The 26,599-nt window shown below is 40.6% G+C and overlaps 1 protein-coding gene across 2 annotated transcripts in view; it reads right to left on the reverse strand.

The window, feature by feature from the left end:
* LOC141917729 (homer protein homolog 1-like) overlaps positions 1-26,599 on the reverse strand; it is a 149,617-nt gene that overhangs the window by 17,753 nt on the left and 105,265 nt on the right. For both annotated transcript variants that reach the window (XM_074811142.1, XM_074811143.1), the window contains exon 6: positions 10,449-10,605. In XM_074811142.1, the coding sequence (XP_074667243.1) occupies positions 10,449-10,605 (157 nt within the window). The remainder of the gene's footprint in view (positions 1-10,448; positions 10,606-26,599) is intronic.

Raw genomic sequence — 26,599 nt, forward strand, 5'->3', positions numbered from 1 at the left:
AATACACTATCTCTGTCCTTAATCACACTACAGTTGCCAACTCTTTTAAGAGAAAATGCTAACAGTAATTGCAACTCCTCAAAGAACTATATAGGCTTACTAGTCACTAGTGAAAGATGTAGCTTAGACAAAATGTAGTTATTAATAAGGATGAAATGCTATAAGAATGTGTGTATTCAACTTTCTTTGTTTAGCAATATTAAGAATTAAGAACTCAAGTGTTTAACCTTATTAGAAACTCCCTTGGTTTTCCCCCTTGAGTGCTGGCCAGGCTCTGGGTGGAACCCAACAGGAGGATGAAATCAGATGTTTCTGCTCAAAGAAAATTGCCAGTTATTTTGGCCTGCTGAATTAGATAAATGAGGCTGGACCTGCTTGCAGCGATGTTGGATGCCTCACCTATGGATGGACGCATCGCGTAGGATTTCCGGTTTGCGAGGAAGGGCACTCTAAATTCTCGCTGCATCCAGGGTTCCCCAGCAATTGCGGATCTGAATGTTAGTACCCCATTGATGATGAGACTACTTGTGTGGTGAAGACGATGGCAGTGATGAGAATGCTTGTGTGGTGAAGACGTGTGCTGAATCTGATTTTGTGTGCATCAGTGGTCAGTGTGTGCCTAACGGATGGCAGTGTGATGGGGATCCGGACTGCGAGGATGGCTCTGATGTGTGCTGAACTGTGCCATATGAGAACATGCCGGGTAAATGAAATCAGCTGTGGTCCTCAGTCAACCCAGTGTATCCCAGTGTCCTGGAAATGTGATGGTGAAAAAGACTGTCCTACTCTCTTCAACTAGTAACTGTAACTGCTGTATTGTTTCTAGCCTTCTGTGGAACTATTTTAAGTATGCTGTGTTTTTTGAAGTCTGCCCAAACCTTAATTGATAAAGTCTTGAAACAAATCTTACAGGTGCAGCTGCGAAACAAAGAAAGGGGAGATGTGGGAGGCATTGGCCTGTCAGCCCTGCACAGCCTCTGAATCAACAGCTAGGCTTTGATGAGAAACAGGCCTTGGGAGAAAGATAAGAAACTGCCGAGTAGTGCCAAGGTGGCAGGGGAAAACAACGGACAGCTGCAACACTGAACTGTGGAAAAGTACTGAACTGTGAGAAGTTACCGCCACGTGAACAGCGCGTGAACGAGAGGGTGATTGGTCTGCACAGCGCGTGTGAGAGTGGTCTGATGCTGATAGGAGAAAAGGTTGAGAGCTGTCTAATTGCTGATTTGCTAATTATGAAATAAGAGCTTTACCGACAGCATGCGAGAGCATAAGTATGTACTGTTGTAACAATAAACTTTTTTTCCTTCTGCACTTCATGGAGAGTCCGTGTCTGAGTTGCCACAGTTTTTATTCAGCATCTTAAATTCAGTGCCAGCAGATCATGAAATTCCTTCTAAACTTTATACAGAAATTACTTCAACTGCTACAGAAATGCCAAGAAAGACAGATTAGAACATATTTTCAGTGCAGCTGTAGCCTATTTTATAGATACACCTGACACTATTAACTTGTTGTTTCCTAAAAATATTTGCATCCCTTATATTTATTGTGGAACACAATATCCAAGGTGTACTAACCCAGGCTACAGTGAAGAACATGCAAGACTGAATTTAAGCATTAATTATGCATTTTTATCTGGTTGAGTTACATCCCTAAATGGATCATAACTGTGACTGTGGTAATATTATTCTATCAATAATTCAAGATGAACCTCCTACAAAGAAGAGAGCCCTTTGCTTTCCACAATGAGAAGAGAAATTATGTTGCATGGCTCAGCAAAACTGGGAATAACTGCATAAAGTTTCACATAATTTCTGTAGAAGAAGCTTCTTGGTTCTTCAAGGTAGACAGTAAGATGCAAGACAGCATGCAAACAAGACGATCATAAAAATAATTCTAGCATAGCTTTCAAGAATAAAAACTTTGGAAAGATTTTTGGTGCTAAGAAATGTGAAAATGCAGAAAACAAGGAAACTTTTCAAGGTTGCTGCTGAAAGAACAAAAAGCGCACCATAGTATTATTCATATACATCACTTCTGGCAGCAAATTAATTATTGCAGTTTTCCAAGATTTACCTATATATAAAATGATAACCTGGGTGCAGGGGGAGTTTTGTGCATTACCAACAATATAGTACTTTTTTCAACTGAGAAAACAATTAAATATTTTGCTGAAAAGGACACATTTTTCTCTGTGGGCACTGATGCCTCAAGCCATGGAAATATCAAAATGTTTTCCACAGTTATTCATTCCTACACAGGTGAAAGAGGAATAATCCATCATATGCTTGATTTTTGTGAAGAAAGTAATGAAACTGCAGTAGGAATATTTGAAAATATAAGAATTGTACTAAAATCGATGCTTTGAGCTTCAGCCATTCATTATTATTTGCAACTGATAATGCTAATACTAACTTCAGGCGACATCCCTTTCTCTGCAATCTAATTAGCAAATATTTTTTCCAGCCATCTGGCTAGCTCATGAAGTACATGCAATAGCAATAGCAAACATGATACAGATATGTCATCCTTTATTCCTGAGTATTTAACTCCAGTAATTTCCTCACTCTCCAATGGATAGGATATATTTTATTCTACAAAGCTTTGACTACATAAAAATGTTGTGGCATGTTTGTGTATGTTTTTTATAACTTGCAGATAAAAGGATCTTAAAGCATTTCTTAGTTTTTTTAGAAAGATGATGAAGATGGGGATGAGGGACCCTTCAGTGAAAACATTTTTTTTTCTTTCCCAGAGTGACAGCAGTTTAAATAGTTTAAATAGATTAAATAGTCTTGGGTCCTAAATGCAAATCTGCTCTAAAACCAAATCAAGGCAAACAGAAAAAAGACAGAAAGGACTTGTCTTCAGTTCACCATCCATAAAAAAAAGCCAAATTCACATTTTGATTTCAAAAAACAAAACTACCATAACCTGATTCACCTGCTCTGTCTCAAAAGGGGACATCTTTTTAGTAAACTGCAAGTATTAACTAAGGGTTGAATCTTGATAAAGGCTAGATGTGGATTATTTCTATTAGGAATCACACGTAGAAAGGGAGCTGAGAGTACGTGCTGGATTTCAGAAATCCTGTCCTAGGAAATGCTCTGGTATTCTAATGTCAAGACTGACAACATATACCATTTCAAAATTAATATGGAATTTATGATAGCTGAAATGGATATTGGAGGAGCAAAAATGTACATCTGAGAGAAAAATACATATGCCCTGAAATAAAATGCTCATATTTTTTCTTTGGTATTTCCTCATTCCATGCAAAGAAGGTGGTCAGCCTCTGCAATGGCTTCTCTTCTCAAGGATTTTTAAAATATTACTCTGGATTTTTTTTTATTAGAAACTAGTTCCACTGTAAGAAGGATAATGGACCTCATGCAGATAATTACAGCCTGCTCTAAAACATAAACTCTTTTCTAATGCAAAATTGTAATTTCAGAAATAAAAACCAAAGTCACTATATTCCTACATGTCTTCTAAGAACTCAACTATCACAGTTAGAACAATTAGCCTTTCCAGATCTTACTGTGTTGTAGAAAACCCTAAAACTCCCCAGAACATCTCTCTTGAACATTTGGTCAATATTTAACATTATAACCTCATATGGGCAAGAACTGCCTTTTTTTTTTTCCTTTTCGGGAGTTTCTAGTGCAACGAGAATTTGCTTGCAATTCCAGATGAAAGGACTGCATATGTAAAAATATGGATTTAGTTGTCCATTTTTTGTGCACTCAGGATTGGTCCATCTGCACTGTAAGAGTCGGTCAGATCAGCATTGTCTCAACATTGTCATCAGGGACATGGACAGTGAGGTACCCGACAACGGCCTGTTTGGAGCGCAGCTGCTGACCCCTGGAATGGAATGTGGTGCAAAGGCTCCTGAATGCAGAACTGTGTGGCACAGCCAGTGCTGTGCTGTTCTCCTGAGTACTGACCCGTGTGGTGCAGGCAGTGCAGTGCTGTTCTTCGGTGCCTGAGCTGTGTAGTACAAAGAGTGCTGTGCTATTGTTCGGTACCTGGGGCTAGCCAGAGCGGTTAGTGATAATTGCATAGCCACTGTCAAAAAGATGGATCGCGACTGTTGCCATAACATCGATGAAGAAATCATGAACCTCAGATGAACTTTGCTTCATTATAATACCAAAACAGACCTCCTGGTTGAAGGTTACCTGCCTCCAAGACTGACCACACCTCAGACGCTCCCCCCTGCGCACGCGCGATGGCCTCGCTCGAGAAGGGCGGAGATATGACAATTGAATTCTGAGAAGGGCGGAGACCCCTGAGGCAGAGGTGGAGCAAGGTGTGTTACTAAGCATAAAAGATGACTTCTGGACAACGAAAATTGGAAGCTTCCCCACCAAGGACCACGACGATCGACGACGCAGCATCAGCTGGACCCGGGACCGTTAGGACGTCATGAGATCAGCGGTGGTAGCTATAACCTCTCTCCCTCTTCTCTCTAAAACTTAACTTTACTTTTCTCCTTTCTTTCACCCATCTCTAACTATCGTGTGCCTCTTCACAGGCAACCCAATAAAGTTTCACTGTTTGATTACTGCTATCCCCTTTGGTGTTGGTCACCTTAATTTTGCACTTTCGAGATCGTAGCAAACGAATCATCACAAGTCCACCAAGTGGACTGTGACACTGCACACACATTTGTTTCAATTAAATGCATAGACAAATACAAGCAAAATGGTAATCCCACTATTTTGATTAAATTGTCAAACTATTTACCCTGCAAAATGTTCATCTATTTTCTTTATTAAACAAATAGTACCAAGCTACTATCTAGCCACATGCTAATTACAATATCTTCAGAAGGAAGTTATACTTGGATAACTTTTTTCTTTAATCAATCAAACCAAATTTAAATATAAATTTGGATTGTTCAGTGGGGGTAGGAGTGACACAGTCTTAAAGGGAGGATGCCAAGAGATAGGCATCACATAAAAAAGGTGCATTGCCAATAAATTTTTGGATCAAAACTCCATTCATAAATTTCTTGTTACCACACTTTCTGTCACCTTATTTCATATTTCCACTTTTAGAAAATATCCTTCCTTGGTCATATAAAACCAAACAGTTATTCACAGTAGTCCCACAGTAGCGCTAATAAGTTGTTCAATAAGCACTGACTTCTCAGCAAGTAAGAAGCCCACAATATGGGTTCTGATTCAGCAAGCAACTTTATCACACATCTGCATGTTCAAAACTGAGTTTCAGTTATTCAATTATTAATGCAGCTGGTGGAAACATGGAGGTGACTGCTAAAGGGTCTGCAAAGATTTTCTATAGAAATTTTTTGGATAATCTGAGCAGATGGATTATATGGCATCCCATACTTCTTGTGGACTTTAATAACTGCTTTTATAGATTCTTGGTTTTTTTAAGTAGCACAGAAATAGCCCAGTAAAATGACCATGATTTTATTTCTATATGTTCATGCATTGTTTTAATATCCACTTTAATATTTCTTTTAACAGGAGTGAAATTAGGGTCCATTATTTGTCTGGTGTTTTTGATGACTACATAAGATGTCCTCACACTTATTTAATTCATTGAAAGAACCATAACCTAATAAACTAATTTTAACTTATTTCCTAGGAAATCCTGGTAAAATAACAAGCTAGAATTCAAGAGTTTACCACTCTGTTCTTTCAGGAATATCCAAGAGTTTGATCACTTGCCTTCATCTCTTGTTATCTCAGGTTTCTTTTCCTGCAGATGAATGATCTGCAGCTCTTTTATTATGCACTGGTGATATTATTCTGTCTTGGTGCCCAGTGTCATCGGATGATTTACTTTAGCAGTTAGCATGAAAGAAAAAATATATAATTTTCATTTTTTACATGCCAAAGATGAAACTTTGGGTTACTTTGCATAATTCATATCACCATACAATCCTTTCCTTTCTATGATATCAGGATTAATGTTAGTACTGATGCTATTTTATTTGTCTGAAGTAGCTGACTTCAGGGTTTTTCTTTCTGTTACTGAGCTGTTCTTAATTCATGAACCCCCTTTGACTTTGAAAAGCTATGCAAGGTGTGTTGGAGTACTCACCAACCCCGCTTAAGGGAAATTCTTGTTGTTAAAATGCTTCTGAGCAGATTAGAGGAGAGAAGGTTGAGAGCTCTAAATTAAGCTCTTGATTTGGCTTAATTATTATTATCTTCCAATAATTATTATCAATTTGTATTTTAGAGAGAAAAATACATACACTCATTTAGTAAACTTTTGAAAAATGTAATGTCTGACAAAATATCAAAGTAGAATATTTCTGACTTAAGCTCACAATATATCAGAAGAGAGCACAAAACTTCAATTTATTGAGAACTTTGCACTCAGACGCAATGAATGTGTACTCTCTTCTCAGCTCTAGGCATTATTAATGCAGAGAACAAATGGGAGAAGGAAGATAAAGGCCTCAGAAAGCAAATAAATGTGGGTTGATATGAAAAACTGAACTGATAGATGAGGAAATCTTATACTTAATCAGAAATTACAAATAATAAATTAATTTTGAAAAATGCAATCAAAATCAGAGAGGGGCATTTTAGCTTTGTTTCTGTATTTTAAAAAGTGTAAACGATGTGATACACAGTCAAATTTGAAAACATGTATAGAATAAAAAGTGTTGGGTTTAAAATAATTTAAAACAAATTAAAAAGCAAAGTTCACAAGAAATACTGCAGAAGCTGAAAGACTAAGTTTATCATGGTGAATGAGGAAAATGGAAAATAGAGGGGTGAGATATAATGTAAAATCAATGGATATTTATAAATAAAACATTGCAAAGTTCAAACTGTGGAAAAAGGTACCATAAGAATTCAACTAATAAGACAGTATTAGCAATAAAAAATATTTTTTTATATAAAGAGGAAACTATTTATGGAAAAAAGGCTATTTATAAGGCTATTTATATAAAGAGGAAACTAAAGATGGAAATAATAATGCAAACTTTACTAATCAATATGCATTACTTCCCCACATGCAGCATACTTGACAGAGGATATGAGTCTGCTGTAGCTTGCAGACAGATGACTCAGGCACCAAAACTTGTATATAAACCTAAAGCATGTAATGAGTGAATACCATAATTACATTATATATAAATCACATAATATATTATTAAATTGAACTAAATATAGCAGCTAGTGTTGGCAGTACCATTCTTCATTTTGGAGGCTGGTCTATTTTATAAAAGACTATGATCTTGCAAGTGAACATATGCCTCCAATGCATACATATCTACACACATTCTTCTTCTCCAGTGGGCAAGATGCTGTGACAGCTAACTTTTTCATATAAAACAACTACTACATTACAATTGAACATGCAAATTATTTTCCAAACTTTTATTTCTCCTTGAAATAAATTTTTCTAGGAGCATTTCTATTAGACTTTTCTCAACAAAGGTTCTTTTGGATCAAAACCCATTTTTCTTCTGAACTGGTAACAGTTTGGCAGTACGGCAAATTCCAATTAGATATTAGGAAAAATAATTTGACAAGAAGGGTGGTCAAACATTGGAATAAGTTGCCCAGAGAGGCTGTGGGATCTCCATTTTTCGAGACTTGACTTACAGCCCTGAGTAACCTGATCCAACCCTGGAGTTGGATCTAACTGCAAAGCTGGCCTTGCTTTCAGTAGGGAATTGGACCAGATAACCTCCAAAATTCCCCTCCATGCTAAATGATTTGGTGATTCTGTGAACTAAGGATGGGGTTCCTTTCATCTGACTAAAAGTATGTTTATAGGACTATCTAGATGATTATCCTATGGGGAAAGACAAGTACTTACAGAAGCAAATTCAACTCAACACCTTAGTCAGTTTTCTCAGACTGGGACACTTATTCTTCATGCTTTTGTCTCTCCATGAATTGCAAGAAAAAAAGATGACCATCTGAGACTTGATATATAACTTCTACATAATCTCAGGTGAGATGGATTCCAACTTGAGGAACACTTTTTTGATCAATTGCAGCTACATGTTTATACTGTGCTTAACAGATAAAACTAATAGAAAGATAACACAATATGGTGATTTAACACTGCTTGCTACCACATATACCATAACCAACAGATGCACCATTTCAACAGCACATTTTCCATCTGTGTAACAGAGAAGTATCTGACTTGGAGTTTCTTTTTGAATGGGGCACATATTTGAAAGATTATTCTCCAGCATGCAGATTAGAACAGCTCTTGTATCACACCGTATGGCTAACAGATTGAGATTGAATTTTTACATAATCTGCATACTTTCGCCTAGAGTTAGCTAAATCTATATTTTTCTAAAAGCAATTCCAATAGAGGGCAGTACCTTGATGAACTATCCTGTTGTAATTTACAGGCATGCCCAGAGAGCCATAGGCACAGAGTGTTCCTATATTCTATGTGAGATATCAACAAGCCCCAAGGTCACAGATTACAGAAACATTTAATAAAGGCATGTAAAAGGTGATCAAAAGAGCACAGTGTAGATGATCCCATGTTATAAGATTTTGCGTTCCCTCAGCAATAAAAAATAATTGCAGGAAATTTGCTGGGCAAAGGTTATAAAAATAATCAGCTATTAATGAATGTATCTACAAATACTTGGTTGCTACTTCTGTTAACTGTAGTATCAGGTACAAGCAAAGTGACATGCTAAAAATTCCTATATTCATTAATTGTATTTTCCAATAACAGATTTTAAATAAGATTTACTAAGAGTGAGAGCAACATCAAGAAAAAGGGATCTTCTATTACAGTGTCTTCCTTGCCCATCTTGTCTGATTGGGTCTCCCCATTGCAGGCAAATAATTCAGCTGCTGTATTGTCTCAGCTTTGCAACAAAAGCTGTTAATACATTTTAGTATGAAGAATGTTACCTCATTATGTCCACATTTTATCAATGAGTTCTTCACTGTAAAACCTGAATCTGGTGATTAAATCCACCTGAACTTTTGCACTATAGTAATTATAATATAAGGTTATAATTTAAATAATTTTATCAAGAATGACTATTATCATCTATTCACAAACCTGGAGCACAGGTTAGAACTTCCACCCTTCCAGAGAAGCTTAAATGAGATGACAAAGTGAAAATCTCCATACAAACACACATGACAAACTTGTTCCTGACTGGAAAATTTCTGAAGCAAAGCAATTTTGTCAGCAACTGCCAATTTCTTGAAATGAAAGCACTTTGCAAAAAGCACCAGTTTTAATTACACTTCATGCATATCCAGTCAGCTATGGCACACGCAGTTACAGTCTAACGAAAATTGTCGTTCTCCCTATCAACTCATTTGGCTGGGGCTTCAAGATCCTCATCTTTAAGTCAGTCTAGGTATAGGACAGCCCCAACAACCTGCCATTTCCCCAGGTTTGTCAAGATCAAGGGAATTCTTGCTATTCTTCCAGGTTAGATGCAGCCTGCTGAATTTCTCCTCCTCAGATCAATATGATCCTTGTTCCTGGGACTACTAGCCTCCAGTTGACCTTTCCCTTCTGTCAGCATATTCATGAAACTGGTTGTCATGCAAAAAAGCATATAGGGCTTTTGTTTGTTTTTATTTTCTTAACTAAGTTCATCTCCTTGATATTTTTCTAAGTTAACTGATATTAACAAAACTAATTCAACTCCATCAAAGACATATTCCCTCCATACATATGCTAATCTTGCCTTCACTTTGTACAAAAATATGCCCTAAACTATGATGACAAATTCATATGAATAAAGATGAAAAAATTATACAATATAGTTACATGTGAAAAGAGGTTAAAAATATTATATACTTGTTTTCATAATGCATCCTTCAACCTTGCATACACTTTATTCCTCTCAGACACTGGCATTTCTGCCCCCATTGTGCTCTAATTTCTGGTTTGCCAAATGACCTCTGCAAACAAAATTTAGTGAAGGGAATGGGACCTTGCCCCTCTTGTATGAAAGCAAAGGCAGATCTCTGTGTATAATGAGCTTGATTCTACATTGTTTTCTTTAGGTGCAAGGATGAAAGGAAGCTGTTGGTCTTTGTTATATGTGTAAACTACAACAGGGTTCCTTTAACTTACAGATCTGATGTCAAGTTTCTATGGCCTTAAATGCAAGAGGGACTAAAGTGTAATGCTATGGAGAAGGTCCTGAAACAGATGTGATGCAGCTGTCAGCAAATGAAGAGTGAAAGCTGGCAGACATGTCCTAAGTAACACAAGTTAGATAACTCTTCCTGCAGCAAAACCCTCTGCAGAAAAGGAACTGCTACAAAAGAAAGAATTTTCCAGTTGAGGAACCCTGTGTGCTTTAAAGTCACCATTAATTTCTGTCTCAAAGATTAACCTAAAGCCCCAACAATAAGCTTATTTTACTTCAAAATGAGTGGATACAGTCACCAGTATTTCTACCTCAAGGATCCTGGCCAGTTACCTTCACTTACCCGCTTATGAAGACGTTCTGCTTCCTCCTGATATGCAGCAAGCTGTTGCTTCCATTGTTTTACATTGGCAGTGGACTCCAGCAGGGCTGCTGTGAGCTTAGCATTATTACCCTTGAGTGTGGCCAGTTCTGCCTCCCAATGCTTGCTGATTGTTGAACTGCAAAAACAGAATGAGAATGGTCAGAGCCCTCAAATATCTTCTTTCTCTTTTTTTTTAAATGTCTTTTTTTTTTTTCAAAAAATCCAGGAAAAATAGAATTATGCAAAAATCCTATGACTGAATGTCCAAATGAGAATCCAAGTGCTCAAATCATCAAAACTTTAGATTCAGAAAATATTAATCAACAGATTTTTTCAATATAGGTATATCATTATTGGAAAACAACCCTCTCAGTTCAACAAGGTACTTTTTTTTAATAAAATGTTAAGGATGATGAAATCCAAATCAGCTTCCCAAAAGCAACAGCATGTAATTCTAGAATATGTATATGACTAGTCACCATTTTAATATATATGTATTGAGAGTAAGTGCTTTTTTAATCTATTACTTTATGAAATATATTGTAAAAAAAGATTTGTCACCAACTTGATTAGAGAGAGCTAATGTAGTGCTTTGGAACTACAGCTTAGTTGTCTTAATGTAAATCTTCTATTCCTGAAATATACTTTCTTTATTAAATACCATATTTAATTTCTATCTACAAATTCAAAAGTCTTGAATTTCAACACCATAATACTGTTAATGTGCCTTTCTTCAGTAATATCAGCAAAGAGACCAAAGATCAAGGAGCATAGATATATTATTGCTTCATTTCAAAGAGGAAGCTGATGTTGGGGTTTCTTTAAGTAGCCTATGGAGGAACAATCCTTGCCTAGAGTTTAGTTATTCTCTGAGGAAACACAGGACTTCATTTTTCACAGATAATTAGTCTGTCATCATCCACAGACCCTATCCTTGCACTCAGTATGCAAGGGAAAAACATCTCAGACACATCAGGTGAATGTATTAGTATGCAAATAGTTCATTAATGTTTACTTGTATAGCATCAACAGCGTGTGAGGTGCAAACTTATATGGAAAATACATATAGAAAATAATTATTTTTTCTAATTAGCTTACTATTAAAGGCATAATTGAAAATCAGTGATCTGTAACTCTGGCCAAAATGATTTTGTATATAGGTTTATGGTGAATTACAAGTAATTAGTATAATATTGTTATAATAAATATATTTTAATATCCTTAATTTAATTATAAATTATTATTTTTATTTTGCATGTAAGTTTATAGGTTTATTTGAACTTTGTACATGTGAACAATTAAACATTCTGCTACCATTTTGCCCACCGAGTTTCTTTTGCTCACTTCATGCATATGCACAGTGCATCCCATAAAAGCATACTTCAAAACCATTGATTCCTATAAAAGTTCCTTAGGTGTTCAAAGCCAACCAGTCACTGAGGAACATTCATTACCAATTCAGATCACATCTACCATTTCACTAAAACGTGATGTCTGATTCTTTCACGCTCCAGGATTTCCTTCCAAATACACCATTTTGTCCCCTTGAACAGGAATACAAGTTCCTTCAGAAGAGGGATATGGGTTCTTTCAAATTGCTCTAGCATTTCATGATCTATTCAACTAATTAGAAGTTCACCACTGGAAATTTTAAATCTTAAATGACTAAACTAAAGTAACAATAATCCTATTTCATCAAGGAACACTGACTCACATATGAAAGAAGATGAGAATGAATTTTTGTAATAATGTCTACTCTTCTGTTTCTCTGTTCAGATTTACTTTTCATTTATAGTAGCACAGCAGATCAAAAAATTCCATAGAAAACATGCTTAAAAAATCTAGTTCATTATCATATTCACAATTCCTCCTTGATGTTCTGATTCAGCAAACAAATATCCACACCAGCAATTTCATGCAAGTAATCCCATTTAGTAGTCCTGCTATGGCCAGGACTAGTAACTAATTGTGTGTGCATGACATGTATACTTGTTTACAAAATGTGCCTTACTACTCATTTTTCCTCACAGAAAAAAAATTTTATATTGATGTAATGCAGCAGAGGATAAAAATCTTTGTATCCAGGACAGTTACAGGATGAGAACTGTTTGGTCACTTAATATCCTAATTTAAGATGCAAAAAGGGTAGCGAATGCATTTTTTTCAGTGCAATAATTTATATACCCACAATGATAGAAGGTAAATTTATAAGCCATGAAGATCCCAGAAGACAGACTCCTAGCTAGTGCTGAGTAATAATGCGAGGGGGATTCGTGGCATGTTTCATCTTCACCTTTGCCCAGTGCCTTACTGCCCTGCCAAGAAAGCAGTCAGGAGCTCTGAAGTTATTGCTTGTACACTGAAATGTCAGCATTAAATACGAAGCATGTATTTTCTATTACTGCTATGGCTACCCTGGCTCAAAGGCTAGAAGGTTACTTTGGAGCTGGTTATTTTCAAATTGGTTGTTTTCAATGGGACTACACTAGTATTATTTCTCAATCGTACTTTTTATCCCTAAGAGATCTACACAGTGGGCATGAACATGTCTATTGCAATGCAGATGTTATTTGCTTGTAGCATATACTGTTTTCTTCTACAAATAATTTCTACTGTATTTTCTACAGATTGTACTATGGCTCCATAAAATAGAAATGTATTACTTAAATTAGTCTAGTTTTGTATCTGATAATACACAATGACTTCCCAATTATTTAGACTTATCCTGTTTCTTCTTATAAATCTCCACATTCTCTTACATAAACACAGCAATGTGATGGATATCACACCAAGAAACGCAGAACTAAAGATGTAAAATTTTGTTTCATAAAATCATAATTTGATTAAAATAGCCCATAACCAATCCTGGCAGTGCTGACTTACTTTTTTCAAATACTTTCTTGACAAAGTAAAAACAAATAAAATTAAAATTCTGCTTTGTGGATTATTTTGATTAAAACTGGACTTATTTGGATTTAAATTAATTATTCTAAGACCAGATAAAATCACACCTACAGCAGGCTGTTCTTAAGCTAGACTAAGAGTATCTGCATTTATGCCTATATCTGTAGAGCTACATTGGTTCAAATTTATCAACAATTCCAGAGGGAACACTGAGAAACATATGGTTCAGGCACAATGAGAATTCTCCCTCAGAAGAGAAGATGCTGGGGCTAACACCCAGGACAGGGAACACACAGGTCTAGAAGCTGAAAGCCCACACATGGAGCTCCCAACTGCTAGAGCCCATGGTCAAAATTTTGATTGTGAAACAGCTGCACTACACTCCCTCAGTATAGGTACAGAAGGTCTGCATGTACTCTTTCTCTCTAAAACCTTTTACTTAATTCCTGTTTGAAAGGCTTTTTGCTAAAAAGAATTGATTCTGCCCTCAAAGCATTAGACTGTGTCATAGGAAATACATGCACAGCTCTGTCAGGTTGTTTTAACAGTTGTAAATATCTAAACCAAAACCAAATCATTCTTCATGCATCCTGACATTATTTGCTCTAGGAAGCACATGAAATATGAACACTTATTCGGTGATCAAAATGATCCAAACTGCAACGTAACTTCTGCCAGAACACCTTTCAGTTTTATGCCGTGGCACAGAGCTGTATGTATACATTGGGGGACACAGGAACACACACGTTTGCAGTCCTGAGGCACAAGAATTCAACTTGCACACGTATTTTGTTTTGTTCTGAAAGCTATCCATCCCTTTTCTGGCAGTGTTACAATTTTAACGGTTATTTCTTCAGCCCTGTCAGAATTAACATCACTGACTGCCTGGCACACTCAAAGATTTAAGACATTCTTTAAAAAAAGAGACATCCTTAACACTCCTGCTTGTTGTCTGTTTCTCATCATGAAAAGCTTCACCAAACTTTTAAAAATATCATAACAGAGGATAAAGCCTGGTCATTTCCCTTGTGAAACTTCTGAACGTCTGAAAATAAGATAACAAGGTGCTTTGCAAGCATCACTACATTAGTGCCAAATACAAGAGGGAGAATGGGCCTCTAATGGATAACAGCAAAATATGAGTTTTATTGGCTCAACTGATCATGCTATACAAAAAAATACTTCCATAAAACAGGTTTAGGTCATACTTATTGCATGGAAAATTATCTTTACAGTGACAGCTGTTCACGGGATTGTAAGTGCTTCTCTCTGAATCTTCGATCCTTGGTGCAGGCCACAGTATCTGGTACATATGTAACATCAGACACGTCCACAGTCAGAACACCACATGGTGCTTCATCGTGAAGGCAAAGGATTTGAAGTCAGATATTTAACATCTCCAATAATTTGATCACTACCACAAAACACTCCTAGAACAACTGCTGACTGGTATCATATGGTATAACTGTGACACCCCCTGAAAATTCAAGTAAGAGCCAATGATCTTCCACACTTTTAGGCATTCTGACCAATTAACATCAAGCCAATCTCCATTCTCATTGGGAATTACTTACAACTCCAGGAAGTCACTGAGGAATAGTTTTGCTATCTGTCCATCTGTGACCTGAATAGAGTGCCAGAGGCTATAAATGCATGATTATCTTTCTCTGCAAACTAGGTCACTTAAGGAAAATTAATCCAAAAATCTCCAGTCACCACATTTAGCTAGTTGGAGAAGGCTTGTGAAGGTGGGGGCAGGGAGCACACATTAATGAGTTGCATTCAGAATTGTTATTTCGAGAGATGCCTTCATGAAACAAAAAACCAAAAGCAGTCCAAATCAAGAGATGTTTTCTGCTTTTTTCAATCAGTATCGCTTATTCATTGTTTGCCGAGTTTTACAGAATCACAGGATCACAGAATCATCTAGGTTGGAAAGGACCTTGAAGATCATCTAGTCCAACCGTTAACCTAGCATTGGTAGTTTCCAACTACACCATATCCCTCAGCGCTATGTCAACTCGACTCTTAAACACCTCCAGGGATGGGGACTCCACCACCTCCCTGGGCAGCCCATTCCAACACCTAACAACCCGTTCTGGAAAGAAATGCTTCCTAATATCTAGTCTAAACCTTCCCTGGTGCAACTTGAGGCCATTCCCTCTTGTCCTATCGCTTATTACTTGGTTAAAGAGACTCATCCCCAGCTCTCTGCAACCTCCTTGCAGGTAGCTGTAGAGGGCGATGAGGTCTCCCCTCAGCCTCCTCTTCTCCAGACTAAACAACCCCAGTTCCCTCAGCCGCTCCTCGTACGACCTGTGCTCCAGACCCTGCACCAGCTTCGTTGCCCTTCTCTGGACACGCTCGAGTAATTCAATGTCCTTTTTGTAGTGAGGGGCCCAAAACTGAACACAGTCATCGAGGTGCGGCCTCACCAGTGCCGAGTACAGGGGTAAGATCACTTCCCTGTCCCTGCTGGCCACGCTATTTCTGATACAGGCCAGGATGCCATTGGCCTTCTTGGCCACCTGGGCACACTGCTGGCTCCTGTTCAGCCATCTGTCAATCAACACCCCCAGGTCCCTCTCTGACTGGCAGCTCTCCAGCCACTCCTCCCCAAGCCTGTAGCGCTGCTGGGGGTTGTTGTGGCCCAAGTGCAGCACCCAGCATTTGGCCTTATTGAAACTCCTCCAGTTGGCCTTAGCCCATCGCTCCAGCCTGTCCAGATCTCTCTGCAGGGCCTCCCTACCCTCGAGCAGATCAACATTCCTACCCAACTTGGTGTCATCTGCAAACTTACTGAGGGTGCACTCGATCCCCTCGTCTAGATCATCAATAAAGATGTTAAACAGGAGTGGCCCCAAAACCGAGCCCTGGGGACACCACTCGTGACCGGCCGCCAACTGGATTTAACTCCGTTCATCACAACTCTTTGGGCCCGGCCATCCAGCTAGATTTTTACCCAGCAAACCATGCGATCATCCAAGCCTCGAGCAGCCAGTTTCGCCAGGAGAATGCTGTGGGAATCGGTGTCAAAGGCCTTACTGAAGTCAAGGTAAACTACATCCACAGCCTTTCCCTCATCCAATAAGCAGGTCGCCCTGTCGTAGAAGGAGATCAGGTTTGTCAAGCAGGACCTGCCTTTCATAAACCCATGCTGACTGGGCCTGATCATCTGGTTGTCCCACATGTGTTGTGTGATGGTACTCAGGATGAGCTGCTCCATCAGCTTCCCGGGCACCGAAGTCAAGCTGACAGGCCTGTAATTTCCTGGATCATCCTTCCGACCCTTCTTATAGATGGGCATCATATTGGCCAGTTTCCAATCTGTTGGGACCTCCCCGGTCAGCCAGGACTGCTGGTAAATGATGGAAAGCAGCTTGGCGAGCACCCCAGCCAGCTCCTTCAGCACCCTTGGGTGTATCCCATCTGGTCCCATAGACTTGTGTGTGTCTATGTGATGCAGTAGGTCACTGACTGTCTCCTCCTGGATTGCGGGGAGGTCGTTCTCCCAGTCTCTGTCCTCTGGCTGAGGAGGCTGGATTCCCTCAATACAACTAGTCTTGTTATTAAAGACTGAGGCAAAGAAGGCATTAAGGACCTCAGCCTTCTCCTCATCACTTGTTACCATGTTTCCTCCCGCGTCTAGCAGGGGATGGAGACTCTCCCTGGTCTTTCTTTTGCTGTTGACATACTTACAGAAACATTTCTTGTTGTCCTTGACTGCTGAAGCCAGGGTAATTTCCAGCTGGGCTTTAGACCTCCTGATTTCCGCCCTGCATAGCCTCACAGCCTCTTTGTAATCACTGTGAGTGGCTAGTCCCTTCTTCCAAAGGCTGTAAACTCCCCTTTTCTCCCTGAGTTGTAGCCAAAGCTCCCTGTTCAGCCAGGGGGGTCTTCTCTGTCGCCGGCTTCTCTTACAGCACCTGGGGACTGCCTGCTCCTGAGCCATTAAAACTTCCTTCTTAAAGAGTGCCCAGCCTTCCTGGACCCCTATACCCTTCAGGACCATCTCCCAAGGGATCCTTTCAAGCAGGTGCCTAAACAAGACAAAGTCAGCCCTTTTGAAGTCCAGGATGTCAGTTCTGCTTAGCCCTCTCCTGGCCTCTCTAAGAATAGAGAACTCTATTATTTCATGATCGCTGTGCCCTAGTCGGCCTCCAACCTCCACATCATCCACCAGTCCATCTCTGTTCACAAAGAGGAGATCCAGCAGGGCACCTTCTCTGGTCGGTTCACTCACCAGCTGTGTCAGGAAGTTCTCTCCCACACATTCCAGGAATCTCCGGGACTGGTCCCGCTCTGCTGTGTTGTATTTCCAGCAGATGTCTGGGAAGTTAAAGTCCCCCACAAGAACAAGGGCAAGCATTCGTGAAATTTCTCCTAAATACCTATAGAATATTTCATCCACCTCTCTGTCCTGGGTGGGTGGCCTATAGTAGACTCCTACTACAATATCTGCACTGTTGGCCTTCCCCCTGATTCTAACACAAAGACACTCTACTCTGTCTTCACTACACTTGTGCTCAAAGCAATCATAACAGTCCCTAACATACAGCGCCACCCCACCCCCTCTCCTTCGTTGTCTGTCCCTCCTAAAGAGCATGTAGCCCTCAACAGGTGCACTCCAGTCATGGGAGACATCCCACCATGTTTCTGTGATAGCCACAACATCATAATTTTCCTGTTTCATCATGGCTTCAAGCTCCTCCTGTTTGTTACCCATGCTGTGTGCATTGGTATACATGCACTTCAGATGGGCTGATGTTTTGTCCCCTTCCCCCTTCAAATCTAGTTTAAAGCTCTGTCAATGAGCCCAGCTAACTCCTGCCCCAAGATCCTCTTCCCCCTCTGGGACAGGTGCATTCCATCTAATGCCAAAAGGTCTGGTGCCCTGTATACCAACCCATGATTGAAAAATCCAAAGCCCTGATGGTAACACCAGTCTTGGAGCCACAAGTTCATCTGTTGAGTTCTCCTGTATTCTTTTTCATCCATCCCCCCAACTGAACGGATGGAGGAGAACACAATTTGTGCCCCCGACCCCTTAATCACTTTCCCCAAGGACCTGAAATCTCTCTTCATTGCTTTAGGACTTCTCCTAGTAATGTCATCACTATCTACCTGAAAAACCAGGAGAGGGTAGTAGTCCTTGGGTCTCACTAGAACGGGGAGTTTTGCCTTGAGGTCCTTGACGCGGGCCCCAGGGAGGCAGCAGACTTCCCTATGAAGTGGGTCTGGTCTGCATATGGGGCCTTCGGTACCCCTCAGAATGGAGTCACCCACTACAATGACTCTTCTGGGGTTCTTTTTAGAACTGGTTTTAATACCTGGTCTAGAATGACCCGGCCTTGGTGGACCTTGGTCTTCCTCCTTGTTTGTCTCGTTTCCTTCCTCCTTCTCTTCCTCACTCAAAAGTTCCAGGGCCCCGAATCTATTGTGAAGGGACACCATGGAGGGTGAGGGAGGTCGGGAGAGGTTTTTCTTGCCTCCCTGAGCAGGGACCTGTTTCCAGCCTCCCCCATCTCTTAGGGCCCCTCCTTCTGCCTGGTAGCAAGAGGATGAGGGATTACCTACCTCGTTTGGAGCCTCCATTTGCTCCTGTTGCTTTAGGGGTGCTAGGGTGTTACTCCACCAATCAAGTTCCCTTTCACACTCCCTAATACTTCTTAATCTCTCGACCTCTTCTTTGAGTTCCACCACCAGGCTGAGCAGGTCATCCAGCTGATCACAGCGCACACAGGTGTTATCACTGGTGCCTTCTGACAGGACTGACAGGCTCAGGCACTCCCTGCAGCCCGGGACCTGGACCGCTGCATGATATGCCAACACTATAAAACATGGTTTAAGCTTTATTTCAGATTTTAGAGAAATAAAGTATGTGCAGAATTATGCTTTATTAATATTTTATGGTTTTTAATATTGGATTCGTTGCTTAAAATGAATTAAGTTAAAAATTGGATTTCTTACTCTACTGTAGTCATGGTTTCAAAGAACTACAGTTATTCAAGAGCATGTAAATTCTTTTCTTCAGGTGTCACTGTGATCTACACTGCAGATATATGGTGAACAGTACTGTCTTGGGATAGCAGAAATGAGGAATTCAGTTGAGTAGAGACTGGAGCACTTTCACTACAAAATTTGGCATCTGGTATAGTAACTAAATCCATAAGACTTGACAAATATGAATAGAGCAGAGTCCCTGTAGCTGCTGCGCAGATTATAAATAGCGGCATGCATTGGAAGCAGACTAAGAATCTGGTGGAGTGAGCATTACCAATCAACAGGAGAAGTATGTCAACCAGCTGGTAACAATGCATTAAGTGTTCTGACAGCAAGGGGTGATCCTTTCTGACAGCCTTGCTGGTGAGCCTTACAGAGCAGCTCTTCATGCTTAAGGAAGCAAAGGGGAATTGTGAATGATTTATTCTGTTACCGTAGTATCTGAGAGCTCTAGTGTAGCAGTGTAGCTTCTCCTCTTTGGAAGTGTAAGGCAAGTGTTTGGGTTTATGTAAAACTCTGGTGAATTTGGGAAGGAATTCTGCACAAAGTCCTTATGAAATCCTCCATACAAAATAAAGCCACAAAAGTGTTCGTCCACAGGGCCTGAGAACTCTTAACAGTCCTGGCTGAAATAATGAAAACTGAAAACAGTGCTGTGAGAATAAGATGGTAAGCTTTAAAGGGTGCCTTAAGATAGCTCCATAAGCTTCTGATAATGCTGAGGTCCCAGGCTGGAAGGGTGAGATCTCTGCAGCGGCCTAAGCTTGCTATTACCTACATTAGAATGATGGGAATGTCTTATTAGATGAAGATGATGACTCTGTTGGCACAGAGGATGAGTGTTGCATCCCTCAAAGTTGTCCTGGTTTCAGCTGGGATACAGTTAATTTTTCTTCTTAGTAGCTAGAATAGTGCTATGTTTTGGATTCAGTGAGAAGAATGCTGATGATACACTGATGTTTACAGTTGTTGCTAAGAGATCAAGGTATCTTCAACTCCCCATGTCCTGTCAATGTGCAGGTGTACAAGAACCTGGGAGGGAGCAGAGCAACAGACCCAAATTGGCCAATGAAATATTCCATATCATATAACGTCATGCTCAGTATATAGAGGAGGGTCGGACGGGAAGGGGGGGCTCTCTCTCGCTTCCAGGATTGCTGTTTCAGGACCTTGTTTTTTTTGGGATCACTAGCTGGAAATGAGCTGGATATCAGTTGGTGGGTTGCAACCAGTCGCACTGTGCATTACTTGTTTGTATTTTCTATTAATACTGTTGTTATTGTTTTATTTTATTTCAATTATTAATCTGTTGCTAGCTCAACCTAAAAGTCTCCCTACTTTTACCTTTCCAGTTCTCTCCCATCCCCCAAGCAGGGGAGGGTGAGTGGCTGGCTGCATGGTGTTTGGCTGCCAGCTGGGTTAAAACCATGACAAGGGTACTCCTAAAAGCTCCCGAGAAGCCTCCTCTCTCATTCATGCCAAGAATGACAGTTAAGCTCCACACTTCATGTCCTGATTTAGAAGAAATTTTAAACAGGCATTTGGGGAATTTCACTCCTTTTCAGAGATTTTAAAAGGCATCTGCTGTGGTCATCTATTAAATGTGTAAAATTACATCGTGATAGAAAGGATTTAAATATGATGGGTTTAGAGTTTGTCCTGCTGTTAGTCCAAAGTACCATATGCCCTAGGTAATGAAACTGAAATTTCTTCAGTCTCTCTCCCTCTCTCTTGAACATTCAAAGCAAAATTGGAAACAGAAAGGGGTTCTGTCATTTAATTATACCTAATTAGGAGTCCTGAAGTGAGTGGGAAGCTGAAGAAAGAGCAGTAGAACACATAGCCATCAGGTCCTCTTCTATTTCAGGAAGAGGCAAGAAAGAAGTGTCTTGAGTTATTCTGCCATTTTAGTCTTCATACAAAGCTGCCTGCTTGTACAGGCCCAGTAGATTCAACCATTCAAAAGACTGAACTTATATGCATGAGGGACACAGTCACCTGTGGGAATTAAGAACTGGTGGTTAGCAAAATGTAAACTGGCCTTGAGGTTAGAAAAATGATTGTGGGAAACCGAGGCAGCATTATGTAACACCGTGTTGCAAGCATCAGAAACAGCAGGCCAGAACACCACCTGCAGAACACATGGTGAGCATGTGAGCAGTAAACAGATAAAACCTGAAGGTCAGTAGGATGTAAAAGTAAAAACGAACCTATGTAAACAGGTGGTAATAAATTGGGAGCTTGCACTTAGTGCGGCAGCATTTGCTCTTGGCAATGCTCCCCCTTCAACAAACTGGTGTGAATTTGTTTTTCTTCTGCACCCCGGCTGGACCGAGACCAACAGTCACCTACAGTATAAATAATTTAAGTAAAAGACCAGCAAAAGAGGGAAAGATATGATAAGAATAACAGCTTTTGTAAGAAGGAAACTTAAGAAACAAAACAAAAATAATTGTTTATGGCTACTGCTTATTGTCTTTTTATTTGTAGTTGTGATTAACTGGACACATGCAAAAGGAAGTCTTATTTGACAAAATGGAATTTATTAAAAAAGGGTAAGTCCTCTCAAAGTTATAATCAAGAGACAATTACCAGGAAATTGCTTTGAGTTAAATATTTTGAGTGAGGTCAATGAAAAAACTAATTAATATTCAAAGAGATCCTTATCCTTAATCAAAGTATTCAAAAGAATTTTACCAAAGGAAGATAGCTCCCCTGGGGAGAGAAGTAGAAACATTAATGGAGCATGAAAGATCTGTTCTTCCCTTTGGGATAAGGAGTATCTACATGATCTCAATAGCATTACATCAGCATAAAACCAGGGAAACATAGTTGTGAATCAGCTCTTTAGATTTGAATAATATGTACAGCTTAAATGACAAATTTGGTCATAGCAAAAAAGATGAAGGAGGCCCTTGAAGCACATCATATTTAAAGTGACTAATAACAAAGCTGTACACACCTACTGGAAAGTGAGAAAGGCAGCTGAATGGCTGAAATCAGCAGGTGAGAGCATGACTTTTCTGATTTTTTTGTTTTCTACAAATGTTGAAGGTTTATCCCACTCCAGGATATAATGTTTTGTTTTGCATACCCCTTTGCTCAAATAAGAGCTACAATATGCTTGAGCTCCCAATTCCTATGTCAGTGTAGAAGGCAGAAATGAAGAAGCTTTTTCTGCAAATTTGGGAAGAGGGGTGCTTATGGAGCTATTTCTCTTTCAAGGTGTTTCCTATATGATCTTTCACTTGTGTTTAGCCTTTCAGTTTGACCATGCTCTCAGAATCCAAATCTTCCAAAGCACACATGCAGCCTATGGACAGAAGAGTTGCCTTTCCAGTTCTGTTACAGACAGTCCTGTTATTAGGCATCTCTTGTCCTATGCTTTGATCATCAGCTCACTGGAGCAGGGTCAAAATCTTTGCAGACTTGACAGATGAAGCTGACCAAAGAGGTTGAGTAATGGTACAAACTCTTTCCACTGTATGGCAGACCACTATGCAATGAAAATCAGTGACTATATCCTATTTAGATCCACCACCTAAATCCATGTTCTGTATTTCATAATACAGCCTTAATTCATGACAGGGCCCATAGAAGCCACCACAACACAAATACAGACCACCTTTCAATATGGAAGCTTATCACTGAGGAACAGACTGGAAATTAAATTCTTTTTAAGGAAGGAAAATTCCACAGAAATATCCTCTATGGTAACCCAGCATGGTATTCCTGCAGAAGATAACAAAGCCGGAGAAAAAAATGCCTAGAGTATGGTGGTGTTCACTGCTTATTGAAACACTAAGAGTCAATAGCAGTAGAAGAGCTCTTGAAAGGCACTCCATGGGATGCAGAAGATTGGTTATTAACACAAAATTAATGCTTCAGCTACTATCCTTATCAATCAGGGCTTTAGATCCCAGTCCTGACCCAAGTTAAAGTGGGGGACAAAGAGAAGAGTCACTCTTCTCCACAAGAAATAATGAAGTTTCCAAGTTTCTTGTATTGTCTGCTAGTATACGGTGGATGCGTTTACATAGGTGACATTTAAACTCTGTTTCTCAAACTTACACAGTTAACAACAGTTTCATGCATGTCTTTTGTACACTGTATCATAATGCAAAAGACTTGTATTTAACCTGAATCATCAGAGTATCACTGAGAAAATCCCTGATTTCTCCGAAGAGGCTCAACTTTTATTTTAGTTTTATTCTTTAAAAAAGATCTCATATTTGTCTTAGTCATTTAATTTTATATAGTAAAGAGACACTAGGTTATCTCTTCATAAAGGTCATATAGCATAAACCAAAATCAATAATTCTGTCTTACAGCTTTTAGCCCTTTGCAAGAGCAAGCATAGCTAATCAACTTCTAGCTTTTTTTGCACTAAACATTAAAACCTTTTAGACCTAACATTTTATCACACTCTGAAAAATTAAAAAAAGCGCCCTTGTTTCCTTACTGAAATTACTTATCAGTATCACTGCAAGTATTTTATTCTCATGTCTGTGAGACCTTGCAGACCTAAAATTTTCTCACATACTCTGAAAAAGTAAAAGAAGATTTGCCTTTGTTCCTCTACTGAAATTGCTTATCAGTATCACTGGAAGTAGTTTATTCTCACATCTGTAATGTATCTCATTTTTCACAACTGATACCCAATAAGCTTTTTAGTGCATTAAATTAATATTGAACACTAGTGTCCTGGTTTAGCCAGGATAGGATTAAGTTTCCCCAGCAGTGGGGGGGAGCTCTAGCCGGGTTATTCAGATACCATGCGGATGTCACATCCCGGCGCGAGAGCGCGGGGCGCATGGTTTTGTACAACTGGTCCTCTCACTGCTGTATTGGTAGATATTTTGCTCTGTTCATTGTTATCACTATTAGTGTTATTGTTGGTGTTTGTTGTGTTGCTGTTGCATCGTTGTATTAAACCTTTCCTTATCTCAGCCCTGGGCTTTGTATTTCACTCCCTTTGTGGGGGAGGGACAGCGGCCGTGTGGTCTCAGACCCCGGCAGGGATTAAACCATCACAACTTTTGGTGCCCAACATGAGGCACGAGAGGGCTGAGATAAGGACAAAAGGAGAAGGTGTGTTAGAGCAATCTGTTAGGTGTAATTTTTTTCTGTTTTTATTTGTATTGTTTGATAAGAAACGTTTGCAATTCTGGCCAATTTGCTTGCGTGGTGGGGCTGGATTAATCCTCATATCCACTCTGTGCTCCTAGTGCTGGCGTTTGTTGTCGGTGGAAAATGTGTCAAGGGCTTTATTTTGCTCTACTGGTTACTGTCTGCTTATAATGGGCTCGTTTCGCTGCTTGTGGGGGTGAACTGGTACCTGTTTGCTGCCTGGTCTTTTGTTTGGGGTCTCACCCCCTCTATGGGTGAGCCAGGGGAAGAGATCCTCTCGGTTTTTGAGAGTTTCAGCTATCCCTGGAGCACCCAGGCCAGTGTGCTTGCGGCTCTGTGCTTTCTGAGTGTCTGCCAGATCTTGTTTTGGGCCATGCGGTACTTCTCCAACAATAGCACCACCCGGAAACCTGCCCCGGGGGCAGATAGTTATAAATGGCAAGGTGTGTGGGAGAAGATGGGCAAGTACTTGAGTCGGTGGTCACCCCCAACGTTCCGAGATTTCAGTCCCGAACAAGTGCAGAGTCCTGATAAACTGGTGGAGTGTTTGGAAAAGGTGTGCTGCCAATCTGACAAACCCCGGGAGACGCAACTCGCTGCGATGTGCTGGGGGCTTGCCCATGCTTACCGCATCGCCCTTAACACTGATCACTGCCCTCAAGGGGGAGAAAGGGCTGCAGGATCTGAAAGTGAACCTGCTGGTACAGCAGCTGGGCCAGGGGGACAGGCAGTGCCAGTACCAGTCACCTCCACCAGCACAGCAGCTGGGCCAGAGGGACAAGCAGTACCAATATCAGTCGCCCCAATACGGAAAACCAAATATATCAAAAAATCCCCTCGCAGTGCACAGGGTGGTGATGAACCAGGCCCATCACGAGAGCAGGAGGAAGAGCCGGAGGTAACCATCCGATCTCTATCCCTCAGTGAGTTGTGAGATATGCGGAAGGATTTCGGCCGCATTCCAGGCGAGCAAATTTGCACCTGGCTGCTCCGATGCTGGGATAGTGGAGCTGCTGGTTTGGAATTGGAGGGGAGAGAGGCCAAGCAGCTGGGACCTTTAGCCAAGCAGGCTGGTATTGACAAGGCAATAGGGAAACAGGCTCAAACCCTCAGCCTTTGGAGGCGACTCCTGCTCGCTGTGAGGGAGAGGTACCCCTACAAGGATGATGCTCTATGTCGGTTAGGCAAGTGGACCGACATGGAGAAAGGCATCCAAAACCTCAGGGAATTGGCTGTGTTTGACGTGATCTATGGTGATCTGAATGATGAGCAGTCACCAATGGATCCAGATCAGGTCCCATGCACACAGTTGACGTGGCGGAAGTTCCTGCAAAGTGGACCAGAGGCACATTCCAAAGCATTAGCAGTAGCGTCCTGGTGGCGAGACACCCAGACTCAGACAGTGGACAAAGTGATTATCCAGCTCCGGCAATATGAGGGAAGTCTCCCTTCCTCCCAACATGCTTTGGTTTCAGCTGTAGAGGAACTGTCTCAGAGGCTCCAGAAAGTGGAACAGGACATGTCCTATGTTCCACCTGCATGGGCCGATGTCTCAGCTATTAGAAGCAGGCGCTTCCCCACCCAAGAGAAGGGCAGTGGAAGACACACACCACGGGGCACCCTGTGGTTCTTCCTCCGCGACAATGGGGGAAACATGAGAAGGTGGCATGGACAGCCCACTTCCGCCCTAGCTGCACGAGTACAGCAACTGAAAGGGAAGACCACCATGAAAGGGGAGTCTTCCAAGAGAGACGCAGCTCCAGTGTCCAGTCGGAAATCCCCCAGACAGAATAGAATGGCCAACACTATGCTTGACCCTCTTGAGGGGACCAGGAAGTCATTCCTGCAGGAGTCACTCTTAGATCAAGTGAGTGATGGTGAGCAGGATTAGAGGGGCCCTGCCTCCAGCCAGGTGGAGGAAAGGGATAATCGGATTTACTGGAAGGTGTGGATCCGATGGCCTGGCACATCAGAACCACAAGAATATAAGGCCTTGGTAGACACTGGCGCACAGTGCACCCTGATGCCATCAAGCCACAGTGGGGTCGAATCCATCTGCATCTCCGGAGTGACAGGGGGGTCCCAACAGATGA

The sequence above is a fragment of the Strix aluco genome, chromosome W (genome assembly GCF_031877795.1).
Source record: "Strix aluco isolate bStrAlu1 chromosome W, bStrAlu1.hap1, whole genome shotgun sequence".
In the NCBI taxonomy this organism is placed as follows: Eukaryota; Metazoa; Chordata; class Aves; order Strigiformes; family Strigidae; genus Strix; species Strix aluco.